Source organism: Cheilinus undulatus, linkage group 11 (assembly GCF_018320785.1).
Source record: "Cheilinus undulatus linkage group 11, ASM1832078v1, whole genome shotgun sequence".
NCBI lineage: Eukaryota > Metazoa > Chordata > Actinopteri > Labriformes > Labridae > Cheilinus > Cheilinus undulatus.
In genome coordinates, this window is record NC_054875.1 from 18,386,801 (window position 1) to 18,407,614 (window position 20,814).

The following is a 20,814-nucleotide window of genomic DNA, read 5'->3' on the forward strand; positions in this document are numbered from 1 at the left end:
ATCACCCTTTTAAGGGTATAAATCAAAAATCAGTCACACATAGAGCTCAGAGTTTTCATGTTTACGGCAACCTTATTCCAACATCTAGTGTGTTAAGACAAGTTTGGATTTCACTTTACGGGGATTTTTAATAGTATATTTTGAAACTGAACATTGAGGAAGTGTTTCAGTCTGTACATGATCCTCATTTTCAAAGTTACATTTGTACTGAATCAAAAGACAGAGGAAATATTCAACCAGTTGGCGATAATTTCTGAATCAAATCTGAGAACAAACACAATACTTCCTTTTAGTTCCCATTCTGTTAAAACATTACAAGTTTTAGGTGTGCCTGTGCTTTTCCCCCCGCTAACTGTTTGTCTGAGAGGGGGGTTTATTTGTAAAACTATAACTATTTTGGCAGTGACCTGGTCAGGCTTTTTCAGTGTTCTGCAGCTAGATTTCTTTACTAAATATTTTTCATGCTTCTCAACAGCACTTTGATGTAGATGTGACAAATTTTATTGACCAACTAATGTCTATTTAAGTATTTGTAGGTGTACTGGGATCCAGTCTGACCAGTCATGAAGCCTGAGGCGGGATCATTGTTAATGCTCTATGATGTCACTCACTACAGCAACATAAGGGCCTGAAATTTCAGGAGATGTGACTGTAGAGATCATTCAGGAGCGACGTTAGTCAGAGTCACACTAAGGGACAGAGTGTGGAGATGCATTGCTTTAGGCCTCAGAGAGGAGTGGATAAAAGACATGAGCACCTATCAAGACAGCTGGAATTTAGAGACAGCTCTAAATATCAACTCAGCAGGTGACACACACACACACACACACACACACTCGTGGACACACACACAAAGAAAAATATGTTACTCTAAAATATAGATTCAGCACAAGAATGTCAGAAATAAAACTAATAGTCTTCTGTATTAATTTTTGACTTTTGTAACAGGAGAACAGTTAGAATCAATTTCAGACTGCACCTTGTGTTGCAAAATATTTTTCATCAGATGATATTGATTTTGTTTTTTATCTAAATGATGTGAGTAAAATACTTTAAAATTACTAACGTCAGATAATTTCTTAGAACTGTTGTTGCTGTATACTGTATCCTACTGCAGTTACAAACTTTAATGGGCAGACTGAGGAATTCAAGAAGTGTTGATGGTGGTGACGTTCTGCAGTTGTAAATTTCCCCTCATGTCTTAACTGTCACGACTCTTTAAAAGAAGTGATAGGCACTGTACACTCATTGTCAAACATTCAAACAGGGAACCCTGATCATTTCATAGAGTGTACTGAATAATCAGACTGTGAAGTATTATTTTGAAATATTAAACGGGAACAATACACATGACTAATGCTAGATGTTAGTTCTCCACTTCTTGTGAAAAAGAGGATTACTGAATTTGGGAGTGCCTGCACTCATATGCACCCCCCCCCCCCAACACACACACACCCCCACCGCCCCACACACACACATCCACACACACACACACAACAAAAACATGCATGCATTCACTCATTCATGTAGTGTGAAGCTTAACCATCAGATAAGTTCAAGACAGATAAGTATTCAGAGGTGAGTTAATTGGTACATACCTGTGTGGTTTGTGACCTCACAGTTTGTGAACAGATTAGATTGTAACTGGTAAAACAAGTTTAACGGACACGCTGAAGAATTTCAAAAAGCTGATGTTCATGAGAGCATGCTGACTGTAATAATGATACTCTATGCAGTCATCAGGTGGACATGCAGAGGTGAGGCTAGTGCCAGATAAAAATCATAGCAACAACTTCAAAAATACCCTAACAACATATTTTATTCATTAGTGTTGGATAATCATCATTAAGGGTAATACATAAGCTCACCACTGAAAACGTGTTCCTAAACAGTTTATTTGTTCTGAAACAAACATCTATAATCCGCTAATCAGTGAAGCCTTCTTCACCTAAGTGTCAGCCTTATTTAACTGAATTATAAATGGAAGATATCATTTTTATCAGTATTTTTTTTTAATCTGAATTTTTTTTTAGATTATCAGCAGGATACTATTTTTTGAACCAGAGGAGATATCTTTGCCTAAAGGTACCGTATTTCATCCTGTGAGATTATAAGGATTTAACAGTTTAAAAAGTGTCTAAAAATATAAAATTATCAGTGGGGCCAGGTTTTCACATTTTTTATTCACAAAAACTGTTACTCTAACACTGAAAATACTGAAAGTGCAGGTTGTAATCCATCCATCTCATCTGACAAATTGCCATCTATCCTTGTTTATAATGCAGGATCATGGGGCCAAATGATGCCAACATTGTGGGCAACGTCCATGGGGGCATCATCCTTAAGATGATTGAGGAAGCGGGATGCATTGTAAGCACGCGGCACTGCAACACACAGAACGGGGTAAGAGACAACAACTACACTCTGACCTATATTTTGGACACCCCACTTCACTGTTGTAGGTTATTCAAGATGGTAGGCCTTCTTGCCTTGTGTAGTTTTGAAGTTCATTTTTACAGCAAAGTTTGTGAACTGTACAACAAACACATTGATCTAACTGAAATTGTTCCACCGTAAGTAGTGGGTTTGGTTGTTAGTTTTTCAGAATTGATTTATTGTTGATTTAATATCTGACACCTTTATAATGTAAAAAACGTGATAAAGTTCCACATTTCACCTTGTTTACTGAAGTGTATTCCAGTTTTAAGCCTTACTAGTCATGGAGTAAACAGTATTGCTTCACCCAGATCTTTTCACTGGTTTTTACTTTTCACCTGGTGAACTTTAACTGAGTTTTGATAACTTTCATCATTCGATTGTCATCTCATCTGCAACAGCGATGTAATCGTTCTTATGTTCTGCATTTCATTGCTAAGATAGACATTCAGATAAGCACACTGATGTGGAAAATATGCCTTTAAAAAAAAACACCAGCTGCTTACTCCATGAAAAACAGAAGTGTGAAAGGAATGTATTATTTTAATATTTGAGGTATAAGCTTGTAATACATTATACTGTTGATTCTTTATTGTTTATTTCCATTCCCATTTTGATAGTTTTTCTTAATTATTCATTGGCACTGTATCTCCTTACTCTGTTTTTTCCTAAAATTATAAAGAAGATTGTCATGTCCATGGTAAATCTCCTTTATCTGTGCTCAGCTGTTTACACTGATTGAATAGTCCACATATTGTGTTTATCTTTCACAGACATCATGGTGCCTTTCCTCTTGTCTAAGTAGTATCTCTGAGATGTGTCGCAGTTGCATAGTTACAAACTCTTGTTTCTTTTCATATTAATCGGCACATTATGTTATCACTGTAGATTTATGTGATGTGTTACATTGGTTTTATGATGAGAGAAGTGTGCCAGACTAATACTTGTTACAGTGTTAAATTGAACAGGATGTGAACAACTATTGCTGATAGATTTTTATATTTTCCAAAATAGGCACTGGCAAACAAAAGCCAAGCCTTCTGAGTAGGATTTTATGAGATTCAAATTGGAGCTGTACCAACTTGGAATCAATGGTGGAGTCAGTCATGTCCCAGCATGAGGGTTGGGGGCTCACTCCCCTGCTTCTGCACCTGTATGCATGCTCTTGGGCAAGACACTGAACCCCAAATTGCTCCCACTGCCATGGCAATTGCATTTGAATGGGCAAGTATGGGATTAGTTAATGCTAATGGACACTTTACATATAGTTACAGCCTCTACCAGCAGTGTGTGAGTGCAGTGTGGATGGGTAAATTACCTACAGCAGTGGTACTCAACCCTATTCTACCAAAGAGCCACATTGTCTAAAAAATACTTTAGCAAGAGCCACAGTCCAACCCGGGAATGTAAGGTAGATAATAGATCAGTTAATCTGTAGTTGAAATGAAATACAACAGTGAATTGGTGGATAACTATGAGGTAAAATGGGATGCAAATGTCTGTATAGTGTCAGAAGAAACAATCTGTCACTGATAATGGGCATATATTTATTTTATTTATCACTGACATCAGGCTAAAACCTTGCATCTCAATTTTTCATTATTTTAATTTGTTTTTATAAATCAATGCTATTGGTCACCCTTTACATCTGTCAGTGGTTTTAACCAATTTTAAAGCAATAAAATCTGTCAAAAGATACGTTTTTTTTTTCATTCCCTAAAAGTGGTGACTTTGAAGATACCAGTCTTTGGTGCAACATCAGTGTTATGAAAGTTCCACCTGGCCTAAAGATTTTTTAAGATATCAGAATGTGCTGAGTTTAAGCTTTTCAAAGAGCTGATGAACTATGGTTGGCTATTTGGGTATTTATGTCTCACACTGGGGCATTTACTGTAGTTCTGTGGTTTTGTTAACGTAAGAGAGATGCTTTCTCATTTTTTTTCCACTCATTATTAATTCTTTAGCTAAAGGGGGAGGGGTCTCATATTGGTCTTTGCCCTGGGCCCCAAAATGACTAAAACCAGCCCTGCCTCACACCTATAGCTCTCCAGAGACATCGTTTCACCCTGCCTCATTTTGTAGCTTTGGTTTTATATTTCTGCTCTTTTGACAGTATTTGTTATCAGCAGTAAATCAAATAAAACACCCACGTTTAGACAACTTTCTCTAGATATTAGATATAAAGTTATCTCCACATGTGATCCGTGTGTGTTATGCTCGTTGATTATGACATGCATTGGCATAATTGTCATAAGATATGGGTGTGAAACAGCATCGGCAGGAAGTGGCTGGAGAAAAAGTTAAAACGAGGAAATGGGAAGCTTCAGTTTGAACACAAGACAGCACAGCTCAGCTTACTAAAGAGACGCAGCACCGGTGGAGTTCCTCTGCTGTCTTCTTTTACACACGGTCCTCTGTCGAGCGCATCAGATGGCAATAATATATGGATTTAAAATAATAAATGTTTGAATTTGGAAGTTAGATCCTGTCTTCTTTGTTTGGATAACAGATTTATTGATGTAACCTACCATGAATCTTTACTGATGACAGTGTTTACCTTCATAAAGGTTTTTAGTACATTTTTTTTTTTCAAGTAAGCCTTAAAGAGCTGCAACTGGTCACTAAAGAGCAATATGCAGTCCGAGAGCCGCGGGTTGAGTATCACTGACATACAGTATGAAATAACTTGGAGTGGTGAGAAGAAGAACTCTAGAAAGGCACATTAAAAGATCAGGTCCATTTGTCATTTACCATCAAGCAAGCAAAAAAGAAATAAATCATTATTATATAGTCAGATTTATTTGTATCTGTGTTTTACATCTGCCATTGATGCCCCATCTTCTCTTTAGGACCGCTGTTTGGCTGTTCTAGTACGAGTTGAGAAGACAGAGTTCCTGTCCCCTGTGTTCATTGGAGAAGTCACCCATGTCACTGCTGAGATCACTTACACCTCAAAACACTCACTGGAGGTGCAGGTCAATGTAATGGCAGAAAACATCCTCACAGGTGACGTATTTTGATGTTCTCATTGAATTCCCTGTTTGACAGGTACAAACCACAAAAATGAAACACTCGTTTAATTTCTCAGTCATTCATTTTAATGAAACCAAATGTTTTCCCAGCAAATCACTGGCATTTCTGCCTTTGTTTATTGTTGTACTGTTCACTGGGCTTTACACTTTTTTGTCAGACCAAAGGGAATTTTAAAAAACTTAAGCATTTTGAATGACTTTCACTGAGCCTGACACTCCACCTGCTCAATTATGTTCACCTTTGACCCTGTTTTCATCCACATCTGTGGAAGAGGAAAAGAACGACAGAAGAGATTCAGGTGCACAGACAGGAAGACAAATAGATATACACAGACAACCCTGCACCATACTACACACACAGACAGAAAGACGGACAGACAGACAGGTAAACTTGATCATCAGTACAGGAGAACAGCAGATAAAATATACACTGACTGCCAGGAAAGATAGGCAGATGGTGCTACAGTGAAGAACCTAATTACCGAAAATGTTTGAAGGTTTTCTCCAACAACTCAATTTGTTAAAGTTGCTGTTGAATTTTTCTATAACTGTACACTGATTAATGAGAATAATCTGCTTAGTGTCTAACTTTAGTTGTCTTTTTCCACCTTATTTACCATTACCTTAAATATATTCTGGGTTTCATCATTCATTACATCTCTCTCTGCTCACTGTGTGAGGCATCCAAGTGCCTAATAATGCAATTCGTCAACAAAATTCACAATAGATGGTGTAGGAAGATTAGCTTTTATTCATTAAGAAGAGAAGGAATTAAATTTGAAGATGCAAGAAGGCAAACAAATCCAAACAATGGTGCATGAGCACTGTTACTCTGTTATTAACTTAGCACCAGTTCAGAACCTTTGTCTGCACACTGTGTGTTAATATATTAATAATTATGTTCATGAATGAAAGACCTATCTGTGTAGATACATGTTTGGAAAAAATCTCAATCAAAGCAACAACAAGGACGATGTTAGAGAGTCTTTATGTTGGAAGCTATTTTTAATTTTCTCTCTGTCTTAGTCTTTAGATTGAATGGCCTTTATAGTTTAAGTCTAGTTTCCACAACAACTATGAAAGATTTTAGTTCATAGAATCCTGACATTTAGTCAGTGTTTATTTCCAGAGCATTTATTTACCTGAGTTAGGGGAAAACCATACTCGTGTGGTTTATGCACCCTGAAAAACCTGGTATTCCTGCTTTCTAAGCTGAGAGGCAGAAGAGCTACAGACCTAACAGCTTGTGCTCAGTCATATCATGGATTTTGAATGTCTGACACTAAATGTCATTTTAGTCTTCTTAACAGTCTTCTTAACAAAAACTAAAGTTACTTTCTGTCAGAGTTTTGATCTTCCTTATGGAAAAAGGTAGCCAACAAATATTTGCAATCATAGTTATAGTTGATGAAATTAACACTGGCTGGAAATTAATCAGAAAATCTATTATGCCGCTGGCTTTTAAAAAAGTATCATTGTCTTTGGAGACATTAATGATACTTAGGAAGAGTTTGCTGGGCCACCAAATACATTCAGAGATAAATATTATGAAAAAACTTCTGGAAGGTCCAGTCACTGGTTAATTAGTATTCCTGGCTACCATTACCCCATGTAGACTAAAGAACACTCTAAGCAACTTAGAGAAATGGTTATTGAAAAGTGTGTCAGGGGACTGCACATCAAACAAACACATCATCCCCACTGTGAAGCACAGTAGTGGCAGCATCATGCTGTGGGGTCTTTTCAGATGCCAGCCCTGTTTTATTAAATAAAAAAAAATGGCAGTGTCTCATTTTGTACTTTGTGACCATAGATATCTATAGAACACTAGATACGCCAGCGCGCTGTAGCAGCCCGCTAAGCGACGTGCCTACGTGGCAGCCATCTTGGCGGGGGCGACGGTCTCATTAAAGACAATGTATGTACAGTTGAAACCAGAAGTTTACATACACTATATAAAAAGGCACATAAACTTTTTTTTTCTCACTGTCTAACATTAAATCAGATTAAACTTTTCCTGTTTTTGGTCAATTACGATTACCAGAATTATTTCTATTTGCTAAATGCCAGAATAATGAGAGAGATCATTTTTTAGACAATTTTTTATTATTTTCTTGAGAGTCAGAAGTTTACATACACCAAGATTACTATGCCTTTAAACAATTTGGGAAAGCCCAGATGATGATGTCATGTCTTTGGAAGCCACTGATAGGTTTATTGACAACATTTGAGTTAATTAGAGGCACACCTGTGGATGTATTTTAAGGCACACCTGAAACACACTGCTTCTTTGTGTAACATCATGGGAAAATCAAAAGAAATCAGCCAAGATATCAGGAATAGAATTTTGGACTTGCACAAGTCCGGTTCATCCTTGGGTGCAATTTCCAGATGCCTAAAGGTGCCACGTTCATCTATTCAAACAATTATACACAAGTATAAACACCATGGTAATGTCCAGCCATCATACCACTCAGGAAGGAGATGGGTTCTGTGTCCCAGAGATGAATGTGCTTTGGTCCGAAAAGTGCATCTCAACCCAAGAACGAAAGCAAAAGACCTTGTGAAGATGCTGGCTGAAGCTGGTAATAGTGTGTCATTATCAACAGTCAAACGAGTCCTGTACCGACATGGGCTGAAAGGCCACTCTCCCAGGAAGAAGCCATTACTCCAAAAGAAACATAAAAAAGCCAGATTACAGTTTGCAAATGCACACAGGGACAAAGACCTTAATTTTTGGAGACATGTTCTGTGGTCTGACGAATCTAAAATTGAACTTTTTGGCCATAATGACCATCGTTACATTTGGAGAAAAAAGGGGGAAGCTTGCAAGCCTGAGAACACCATCCCAACTGTGAAACATGGGGGTGGCAGCATCATGTTGTGGGGTTGTTTTGCTGCAGGAGGGACTGGTGCACTTCACAAAATAGATGGCATCATGAGGAAAGAACATTATGTGGAAATACTGAAGCAACATCTCAAGACATCAGTCAGGAAGTTAAAGCTTGGGTGCAAATGGGGTTTCCAAATGGACAATGACCCTAAGCCTACTGCCAAACTGGTTACAAAGTGGCTTAAGGATAACAAAGTCAATGTTTTGGAGTGGCCATCACAAAGCCCTGATCTCAATCCCATTGAAAATTTATGGGCAGAGCTGAAAAGGCATGTGCGAGCAAGGCGCCCTACAAACTTGGCTCAGTTACACCAGTTCTGCCAGGAGGAATGGGCCAAAATTCCTGCAAACTATTGTGAGAAGCTTGTGGAAGCATATCCAAAACATTTGACCCAAGTCATACAGTTTAAAGGCAATGCTACCAAATACTAATGAAATGTATGTAAACTTCTGACTCTCAAGAAAATAATAAAAAATTGTCTAAAAAATGATCTCTCTCATTATTCTGGCATTTAGCAAATAGAAATAATTTTGGTAATCCTAATTGACCAAAAACAGGAAAAGTTTAATCTGATTTAATGTTAGACAGTGAGAAAAAAAGTTTATGCGCCTTTTTATATAGTGTATGTAAACTTCTGGTTTCAACTGTACATTGAAAATAAACCATAACTTGCTCATTTCTCAACCGATTTTCATGCAGGTTGCTTTATTGTCAACGTCAAAACATGTGCTATTAGTACAGAACATTTGATTTAGAAAAAAAAAAGGAAAAGGGCTTTCTACCAATGTAGCCTACAATTTTAGTTATTTTACTCTTTAAGTCCAGAGGTCTGGGAATCGTTTATGTTTAGCCATTATATATTTATAAATGTATATACATAAACATATAGTTGTATGTATAAAAATAGAAAGATAAAGTTATACATATATAGAAAATATGTTTTTAGATTGAAAGACTTAATTGTAAAGGTAATCAAATAATAATTAATATTAATTTATTTGTCTCTCTCTCCCTTCTTATCTCTCTTTCACTCTCTCTCTCTCTCTATATATATATATGTTTATAGAAACAAACACACTGTGGAGATAGAATAGAATAGAGTTTATTGCCATTTGTACAAGTTAGAAACAGGTACAATGAAATTGTTGTGCGTGTCACTGAGTAAATAGTAACACTTCACTTCACCTTGGACTTAAATAACGTATATAACTATACATATAACTATAACGTATATAACTTACAAAACTACTACTAGTAGTAGTGGTAGTACACCAACTACTACTGCTGATACTGGCACTGCTACTACAACTGGTAATACTATTACAAATGCTGATACTACTTCTACGACTCTAAAGGCTATTTATACTACTACTGCTGCTTGTACAGCTATACTACAGCTACTATTAATCGTCTGGTATTTGGCTGTCAAGCTGCTGGCTCGCGTTGGTGTTTTGCTAGTAGCCAGGTAGTTGCTGAAGCTCTCTCAACAAGATTTAATAATGAAAAAAGAGCCAAAAACTATTTTTACCTATGAAAGGTTATTTCCAGTTTCCTTGTTTCAGCTGTACGGTGTAGTGTGCAACCCTATGCAGTACAATGTGCAGGCATCCTTGTTTTACTTTTCCTGCCATCTACAACCATGGAATGCCCCGATACTTTCTGCCCCCACTAGCTTAGCCTCACCGTAGGCATGCAGCTCAAAGGGGCGTGTCGTATCTACTCTTCTACATATATCTATGTTTGTGACCCCCAAAACACTTTCTGAGTAATGTTAATGTATCTGAAAGCAAAACATTTGAATTGAAATCCCATGTTTATGGAACTAAAATATGGTGAACTAGAAAAGCACTAGGAGAGCGCGGACCTCCGCCATTAGCCCTTTCTCCCAATAGTAAAGAATCCTTTAAAAAATTCCTGGATCCAGACAATAATCCGAATCACTCCCAAAATCGAATCAGTTCTTCCTTATGCCATTTCTGACATTTCCTGAAAATTTCATCAAAATCCGTCCATAACTTTTTGAGTTACGTTGCTAACAAACTAACAAACTAACTAACAAACCCTGTCGATAACATAACCTCCTTGGTGGAGGTAATAAAAAATTAATATTGAGTCTCATGCTATGGTTGTGCAGCCTTTTTTTTCTTGGGCCCCAAAGAGTTCTTAAATTGGGCTGCAGCATACTAGGGTTTGGGAAAGGCTGTGTTAATCAATTTACTAGCATATTCTCTAGTCAGTGTCACACTGAAAATTACAACCATTAGCTATGCGTGGTCTCTAAATTTTTTTTGTGAAATACTGTATAGCTTTTTTCAAGTTTAACCTAAATCAGTTACCTTATTTAATTATAATTTCAACAATAACATAATTTTAGTCACACCTGTCATTTTTTGCGGAGTTTTTTAATGATGCAATGTTTCTAAATGCTGTGTAATTAACACTCCACTTATAAAATCCTCAGTTTTATTTAGCTCTTTTTTAACAGCAGAGAGCAGCACTCTCTAAGAATTATAGTCCTGGAAGGCATTAAGATGAGATGCAGCTTTCATGCCATGCTTCATTACATGCTGTGACAGGGACAGAAAGTGAGAGCCATGTTGGTTTCTAGTTTTAGACTGTATTCTAAGTGCCAGTCTTTTATTCATGTATTTAGATGTTTGTGTTAAATGTTGTTCATGGATACAGTGATACACACACACACACACACCCACAACTACACACAAACACACACACAGACACACACTCTCTGCACAAAGCCCCTGACTGAAGACAGAGAGGATCACATTGGGCTGACCTATAGCATCATCTCTGATCCTTTAAAAGGCAATGGCAAAAGTAATGTACTTATGTCAGTCTGTCTTCCCTAATGTAAAGAACCATCTCCATTGTAACTGCAATAGTAAAGTGGAAAAGTTAATGTCTAAGCCTACTAATACATCCATAGAGATGCAATGTATATTTTATGTGGTTATACATGAGTTTCAGGAGAATAAACAAGTTTATCAATACATTACCAATGACATCTTACTTCTGTTTTTTCAGTTTTTAAGACTTTGACTTTAAGATATTTTCTCTATCTTCAAGAGACTGAAGAAGAGCTAGAGTAAGGTAGAGAAGGGGGGTTGAGACAGAAAGACAATAAGTGAGAGACAGATGGACATGTTGACAGGGTAAAAGATAGCAGACAGAATTGAAGGGGGAAGAAAGAGGCATAGTAAGGGAAGAAAAAGAAGGATGTAGGAAAGGAGGTTTGAGAAACAAAAGAAGTATCCCCCAGACAGCTGTTGCCCTAGCAACAGGCTTATACTGGTTGGTTGGCTGGTTGCTGGGTTGGAAACAGGTTGATGGAGGCAGAGGCAGAGATTTGAGATGACAGGTGGAAAGGTTTTGTAAACATATAGGCATCGTATTGGGCAACCTGCTACAGAGCCTGACCTGTGAGGAAGGAGGATGCAGCTCAAAGCAGCATGTTACTGAATGTTGTACATTTTTTACACTGCCAGAGTTGGAAAGTAGCAAGAACTATAAACTTTATATGCAGCACATCAGTTCTACACTGTGTACTAAAACAGTGTTAAACTGTATTGACCTTATTAAATAGAAATTTTCTATCTTAACATTTAAAGAACATAAAAAGAGTTGATATTTCTGAAGTGTAGGTTTGCTGGCAGGACAAAGTGGGTGTAGCGTAGGTTAGCGAACCTCCTGCTAGTGATGAGGGGGTATGAGGGTGCGACCTTCTCCAGCACAGCAGCTTTACCCTGGTATTAATTGAATGCCATGCGCATAAAACAACATCTGTGATAACAATCACTGACCTTAACCCTCCAAACCCATCTGAATCACCGATGAACCAAGGGTAGTGCATGCATTGTTTACAATTTTTCATGAAACATAAGACTGATCTCTATGGAGTAAATTGTCATCAGAAACTTACCTTTTTGCTAATCTACAGATGGCTCCCTGTGTTTACATCCCTTCCAGAACATTTTTAATCCAGGCGCAAAAGTACAATGTTTTTTCAGAGCTTTGAAACTGTGAATCCACATTGCTAAATCCACGATAATGTGACTGTTTTTTATGTTTTTCTCAATGGAAATCTTAGCCATGGTACTATACAGTATGTCCCCCGTTTTGACACTGGGAGTAAAAGACAGTGACTTTCTCTTAGCATGTCATCCAATCACAATGCTCCAGTTTTTTCTTCTTTTTTTTTTTTTTTTGGCGGTAGCAACCAATAAGGGCCAGCAAAAGATCAACAAGACACAAGATAGTTATCTGCCAGTTTAGAGAGGAAAGAAAAAATATTCCTCTATGGCCCAATGAGTAAAAACATGAAGTTTGCGCTTCTAAAATCGGATCCAAGTGCATTTTACGCATTGAAATACCACATGTACACAAAATATGAATTGGTTTTACGGTGATGAATGACAGTGATAGTTTCTGTGACGTGTCTGTGAGAAAGCTATGTTTTTCTCTTAATAAACATGGCCTATAGTAACTAAATGCAGAAGTGAAGAGGTTTGTTCGTTGTTAATCTGGGTGATTACAATTCTATGAGATTTAATTTCTGTTTTATTCTGTTACTTGTTTTTTTTGGCCATATAACTTTTGATTCATTCATCTGAAATCCTTGTAGCACACATATTCTGTAGTCCAAGTTGTCCTGAAAAAATAAATGTCCATTACTTGACTGTGCTTAAAGGGTTTTACAGTCAAGGGTTAAGACCAGTTTATATACACAAGCTCTGTTGTCTTTTCTGCTCTATGTATAGCTGCTTTGATTGTTTCATTCCAGTCCTTGTAAAATGAAATTCAAATTCCAAGTGTGTGAAGCCTCAATATACAGTATATATACTTGAAATTCAATACCAACAAAAGCTTGCAAATATCTAAATCGTAAATATGATACTACAGTCATGGACGAAAATGTTGGCACCCCTGGAATTTTTCCACAAAATACAACATTTCTCCCAGAAATTATTGCAGTTACAAATGTTTTTGGCATACACATGTTTATTGCCTTTATGTGCATTAGAGCAATAGAAAAAATTCAAAGAAAAAGCCAAAATTGACATAATTTTACACAAAACTTAAAAAATGGGCCGGACAAAATTGTTGGCACCCTTTTAAATCTGTGGGTAAATCATTTTATTTCCAGCATGTGATGCTCATTTAAACTCACCTGTGGCAGTAACAGGAGCTGGCAATCTAGAAATCCCACCTGAAGCCAGTTAGAATGTATAAAAGTTGACTCAACCTTTGTGTTGTGTGCCTGTGCGTGTCACACCAAGCATGGAGAAGAGAAAGAGGAGCCAAGAACTGTCTGAAGACTTGAGAAGCAAAATTGTGGAAAAATATGAACAATCTCAAGGTTACAAGACCATCTCCAGAGATCCAGAAATTCCTTTGTCCACTGTGCGTAATATAATCAAGAAGTTTATAACCCATGGCACTGTGGCTAATCTCCCTGGACGTGGGCGAAAGAGAAAAATTGCCAGAAGAATGCAACGCAGGATAGTTGGAATGGTGGATGAACATCCTCAGTCAACTTCCACACAAATTCAGGCTGTCCTGCAGACTCAGGGTGCAAAAGTGTCAGCTTGGACCATATGTCGTAATCTGAATGAGATGAAGCGCTATGGCAGGAGACCGAGGAGAACCCCACTGCTGACAAAGAGACATAAAAAAAGCCAGACTGGAGTTTGCAAAAATGTACCTGAGTAAGCCTCAATCCTTCTGGGAGAACATTCTGTGGACAAATGAGACTAAGGTAGAGCTTTTTGGAAAAGTATGTCATTCTACTGTTTACAGAAAATGGAATGAGGCCTACAAAGAAAAGAACACAGTACCTACCGTCAAACATGGTGGAGGTTCAAGGATGTTTTGGGGTTGTTTTGCTTCCTCTGGCACTGGGTGCCTTGACTGTCTGCAAGGAATCATGAAATCTGGAGACTATCAAAAAATTTTGGGCTGCAATGTAGGGCCTAGTGAGCACCTATGGAGAGATCTCAGAACTGCTGTTGAAGAAGGCACCCTTCAAATCTGAGAGATCTGGAGCGGTTTGCAAAAGAAGAGTGGTCCAAAATTCCATTTGAGAGGTGTAAGAAGTTTGTTGATGGTTATAGGAAGTGATTGGTTTCAGTTATTATTTCCCAAGGGTGTGCAACCAGATATTAAGTTGAGGGTGCCAACAATTTTGTCTGGCCCATTTTTTGAGTTTTGTGTAAAATTATGTCAATGTTGTCTTTTTTTACTTCGGATTTTTTGTGTTGTTCCAGTGCACATACAAGCAATAAACTTATGTATCCCAAAAACATTTGTTAATTGCAACAATTTCTGGGAGAAATGATGTATTTTCTGGAAAAATTCCAGGGGTGCCAACATTTTCGTCCATGACTGTAAGCTAATGTATGTATTGTTGTATGTAATGTGGCAATCCTGAACATTGAGAGGAAAGCTAACCTGAATCAAAAGCGTTGTTGCGTAAGCATACTTGGCCAATGAAGCTGATTCTGAGTGCAAGCCTGCTCTGGCCCCAGGTCACTATGCCCGCTGACCTGTCTAGTCTCAGGAATACATCTCAGTCGTCTCACATGCACATTTTCACTAAGTAATGTACTAAGTGTGACTAAAATTATTAAGGTGAAATGCCTCACCTCACATGCACATTGGCACCAATAGATCATACTAGCTGTAATTTAAAGTACTGTGGTAAAATGCCATGTCATATGCGCATGTGCACCAAGTAACCTATTACTACACTATTAGTAATGTAATCTACACCGCTTTCCAAATTATTATGCAAAGGATATTTTTCTCTGATTTTCCAAATAGTCGATGCAAATGACAGTCAGTGTAATTTTTCAAGTCATCAACTGTTACATGATTCAGATTTGGTTAAACAAACTTCCCAATGATAACTATTGTTTTTTAAAAGATAACAATCTCAAAATACACTGTTCCACATTATTATGCACATCAGAGTTTCAGAACATTTTATGGGTTGTAAAGAACTGACAATGGTCATTTGTTGAATATGCAGCATTAGGAGGTCATATTTACTGAAATCAAAGCTATTTCAATCAAAAACATCTGAACAGGCCAAGTTACAAGCTAACATAGGACCCCTTCTTTGATATCACCTTCACAATTCTTGCATCCATTGAACTTGTGAGTTTTTGAAGAGTTTCTGCTTGAATTTCTGTGAAAGATGTCAGAATAGCCTCCCAGAGCTGCTGTTTTGATGTGAACTGCCTCCCTCCCTCATAGATCTTTTGCTTGAGGATGCTTTAAAGGTTGTCAATAGGGTCAAGGTCAGGGAGGATAGGGGCCACACCATGAGTTTCTCTCCTTTTATGCCCATAGCAGCCAGTGACACAGAGGGATTCTTTGCAGCATGAGATGGTGCATTGCCATGCATCAAAATAATTTTGCTAGAGGGCACGGTTCTTCTTTTTGTACAATGGAAGAAAGTGGTCAGTCAGAAATTCTATATACTTTGCCGAGTTCATTGTCACACCTTCAGGAACCCTGAAGGGGCCTGCCAGCTCTATCCTCATGATTCCGTCCCAAAACATGAGTCCGCCACCTCCTTGCTGACATTGCAGCCTTGTTGGGACATGGTGGCCATCCACCAACCATCCACTACTCCATCCATCTGGACCATCCAGGGTTGCGTGGCACTCATCAGTAAACAAGACTGTTTGAAAATGAGTCTTCATGTATTTCCGGGCCCACTGCAACCGTTTCTGCTTGTGAGCATTGGTTAGAGGTGGCCCAATAGTAGGTTTATACAGGATAGCAAGCCTCTGGAGGATCCTAAACCATGAGGTTCATGGGACTCCAGAGGCACCAGCAGCTTCAAATACCTGTTTGCTGCTTTGTAATGGCATTTTAGTGGCTGCTGTCTTTAGTCTGATGAATTTGTCTGGTAGAAACCTTCCTCATTATGTCTTTATCTGCACAAACCCGTCTGTGCTCTGAATCAACCACGCAGGCTGAGTCCGGTTTCCTCAAGCTAACAGTTGAAGGTACCACATTCTGGTTTAATGTGATGTACAATACTGATGTGCTTTTAGTTTATTTTCCCTCCTTGCAAGAACTGATGTGTGTTTTTACACCAGGTATATCTTAAAATGAAGTTACGTCACCCTGTGAGACTCGATAGCAGTATCGATAAGCCAAAATGTTATTGATTTTATAGGTTCTTGAAAAATACAGAAATGGGTCCTTATGGACCTGGGTGTTGATCCCCCATCCCTAGTTGTTGTCATGTGGTAAATTGTGTCACTTATGTAGAAGTGTAGAAATTTGAGTGAATGATGTTGTTAATGGGGGGGGGGCTTAAATGTAGGAGATGTCTCATGTGTTTGTAAGCAGCTGCAGGATGCCTCGTTGATCCCTCAAGAATCGCTGAGTGGTGAAAATCTGGCCAAAATGTGAAGCAGTTGTAGCGACCCGACTGGGTCGACTGGTCCCAGCTACAGGGGGCTGGCTAGCAAGAGCAGAGAATAAAGATGTGGATTCAGTGGTGTGGAGTGGCATTTCCAAAAGCGTTACCCTGTTCTCCAGAGCTCCAATTAAGCTACATTATATACACATACCGTTATAGTTGAAGGAGGACAGATGCTCAGTGTAAGTCAGCACGTACAGCTGTATTGGTGGATAGGGACCTGAGGATGAGCAAAGTGAAACGTTAAAATGGAAATTTTGGAGTTTTATACAAAATCTATACCCTTTCATGATGTTGTCATGCTTCCAGTTTGGACTCAGTATACCCCAGCAGTCCTCTGAGAGGTATGGATGAGAATTGGAGCGACAGGGAGGTTTGTCAATCAAGACATACATACATACATACATACATACATATAACAAATTTATTAGACCACCCTAACCCTAACCAAAGTAAGGTTTATGCCACAGCCGCCCTAAATTAACAGCATTGGTAATTACCAAAATAATTTTTTATGTTTCTGCAATGGTTAATACACCAATATGTTGAAGCTCTTTAACCGAAATGATATTTTTAATGCTAAAATATAATTATTATTATTGTTATCTAGGAATTTCAAAATGGAAAAACATGGTCTTTGAGACAAATATGACAGGTGGTCTAATAAAATTGTTAAGCACTGTAATTACATACATACACACATTCATACATACATACATACATACATACATACATACATACGGACAGACAGACAGACAGACAGACAGCTCTCCAATTGTAGTAGTAAGATATATAAATATATAAAAAAAGAGCTGGAGGGAGCATGGAGGCCTGTTAGGTCATAGCAAAAGGAGGTAGGTCATATGTGTGAAATCGTATGTGGTTATGCATTTGTCTTGAGTCAGCACACATCTATGTAAGTTAATCGTTGTCCTTTTGTATTTATGGAACATTAATTCCAAACCTCATGAATTGTTTTTCTTTTCATTCATATTCTATGGGGCCGTGCAAACATAACTTTGAGTACATTTTAGGTTGGTGCAAGATTTTCCCTAATTGGAGGATTTGTGCAGTATATTGTCTAAATATCAGTTAGAAATATGGCACTTGTCTTACTTTGTATCTTGTGTTTAAAATTCATCGATGTGTTGATTTGTCTTTGTTTGCTGCACATGCATGTACTGTATGCGTTGCATGGGTTTGTGTGTGATTTCATCAGTGTTTGGCCCTTTAAAATGTTCCTGCGGGGCCGAGGGGGAAGAGAAGATAACGGGAGCAGACATTATTTGCTTGTCATGTCAGCTTAGCATCAGGCCTCACACACTATGGCCTAGTCAGACAGGGATGCCAAGTAGATGTACCTGCACACATACTCTAACACAATGCATGCATTTACACAAAACATACTGACACACACACATGCGGTAGAGGAAGGACAATCTTTGTCCATGTGTAGCCCATACTGATACATTCTGGACAGGAACAGTGACACTGCAGCATCCCTTCTTTCTAAGAGATGTCTTGTAGTGAGGTAACACACCAATGGGTTTTTATATTTGAGATGAACATTAACACTCGAACAGGTACATAGAAGATGGATTATTACTGTTTGGTTTAAGAGCTAAGGGTTACCTGGTGTCTACAATTTTGCGGAGGACTTACATGTTTCACCACTCAGTGCACAGCCCTCAGTTTGCATTTTTGTATTTATACATTCATTTTTAATCTGTGTATATGTGTGTGCAGGGGAAGAAGGCAAGAATCCAGGTTCCACAGTCAGTCAGGCAGCATCTCGTCAGGCAGGCCTCAGTCATGGCCCCCCAGGGGAAGGCTGCCTACTGTGGGCACGAGCCGTGATGATTGTTCCTGCTGGGGGGATTGAACATGCACACTAACGTACTTACATGCACTCTCAATCACATACCCACACACACGGACACTTACAGATTTGCATACACTCATGTATGTACACACATCCATTAACATATGTGTACGTGCCTAGAAAGTCACAACCACATACTGATTCAACATAATAAAAACTGACCCCCATAGAGAGCTCCACACACACATACACATGCAGTCTTTTCTCTGCAGATGTGACATTTCATTGCAAACATATACAGCTATATCACAGAATTCATGTTTGAGTATGTACAGGTCTGTGTAATATATAGTGTGCAAAAGTCCTATGATAATGTTTGTGTTGCATGCATACTGAGGCACATATTAACATAAAGACAGCTCCCATAGATCCTGCCCCTTTAACACACTCACACATACACACATTACACACACGAGAGGAGGGAGATAGAGCTAAGAGCAATGCATTGTGAGTTGAGGCATAAAATAATGATGACAGTTCTTGCCATGATCCTGGTGTTTCACACAACTGCACTTACTCAAAGAGTGCTGCATTCACATAAAAATACTAAATAATGACATTTTCTGTTTGTTGCCCTGCAATCAACCTTGGTAGCATGGGAAAGAAGATATTTCTACACATAATTTGAAATAATAATTCTAAATTTAAAGATTAAATAAAATATGTCAAAGTGAAAATACTGTAAGACCTTTAAAAATGAAGTTGGAGGCTTGCCTGACTTTTGGAGCAGAGATTAATTTCCCAAGAGCACAACTAAAGAGTATAACATGACAGACGACACTAAACGAGAAGGCCATTTCCATAGAACAGAGACTGTGCTTTTGTTGCAGCTTTTGTGCACTTGTTTCACAGTTTTATTTTTTGGTTTAATACTAAGCTTGACTAGAGGAAGTGCTCACATTATGAAAACTAACAAAAAAATCATGTACAGTTGAAATATACCATTGAGTTTAGTGCATGTGCTCCTGCCAAAATGCTTTGTCCCAAAACTACTGGCATGATTTCATCTATTCCTATCAGGCTGCAACATCCCGCAGAGGGACTGTAGTCTAGTTAAAAGTAATGGAGTCTTGGCTCAGCACAATGGAAAATCTGTGGTTTTGATCATGGGGATCAAGCAGTAAGAATGATCCTTGCCGCACTGTCTCTGAGCATGGAACATGCTGCTCCAGAAGAAGAAAAGAAAACAAAGTCTTTTTTTTCTAACCAGAAGAAGAATGAGAGGTTATGGGTAAACGTCAAAGGGGAGAGCAGGGGGCTGGATGTGTAAAATAAAGCCATAAATCAAGTGAAACTGCTTGGGGTGGGCAGAGTTGTAAAAAGAAAAAAAGGCAGTCAATAGAAATTTGCAATAAAAAAATTCTAGCACCAAATAATCGTTACTGTATAGAAGGGGCTGGAAAATGAAAATTAGTGCTGGTCAGATTTTTCCACAGCTAAGTCATTTAAGTCAGTGCTTATAGGGGCTCTTATTTCTATGGTTACAGAGTAAAGTGTTTGAGAATTCTGCTGCTTAAATTAAAAAAACCCTTTGTGTTTAAGCCTTCCAGAAAAATGCAACATTTTTTTTTTTCAAAGGCTTACTTTGGTCATTTTTGTGCCTTTATTTGATAGAGGAGGATAGTGGACAGAGTTGGAAACAGGGATAAGAGCAGGGGAGAGACATGAGGCCCCAGAGACAGTAAGGTTCCCCAGGCTGGATTCGAACCCGGGCTGTCCGTGTACATAGGGCATGCCTTAACCACTCAACCACCTGTGCCCTAAATGCAATATTATTACAAATGGTTTTTGTTTTAAATACCTGCTTTTGTGGATTTTTTTGGCCATGTTTTTAGCTGAAAGTTACATTTTTCCATTAAGACATAGTAGACTGTAAGGCACCTTAAGTTTAAGACCTAGTCCTGCTAATGTGATTGTCTGTTTTCTACTGTCCCTCTGCTCTTGTGCCTCTAGCTTCTTCATGCACTTCCATGACCACTAGACTAATGTACCATCAGTTTAAAGAAAAAAATGTATGCCACAGCGAGGTTCCATTTGTCTTAGCTGTCATCAAAGTAGCCTTTTTTTCCATACTAAAACTGCTACTGCTAGTGAAGGTGAAAAACCAATGTAAAT

At 38.3% G+C, this 20,814-nt stretch overlaps 1 protein-coding gene across 2 annotated transcripts in view; it reads left to right on the forward strand.

The window, feature by feature from the left end:
* acot7 (acyl-CoA thioesterase 7) overlaps positions 1–20,814 on the forward strand; it is a 173,614-nt gene that overhangs the window by 3,095 nt on the left and 149,705 nt on the right. For both annotated transcript variants that reach the window (XM_041799647.1, XM_041799648.1), the window contains exons 2-3: positions 2,286–2,403; positions 5,286–5,442. In XM_041799647.1, coding sequence (XP_041655581.1) covers positions 2,286–2,403; positions 5,286–5,442 — 275 coding nt within the window. The remainder of the gene's footprint in view (positions 1–2,285; positions 2,404–5,285; positions 5,443–20,814) is intronic.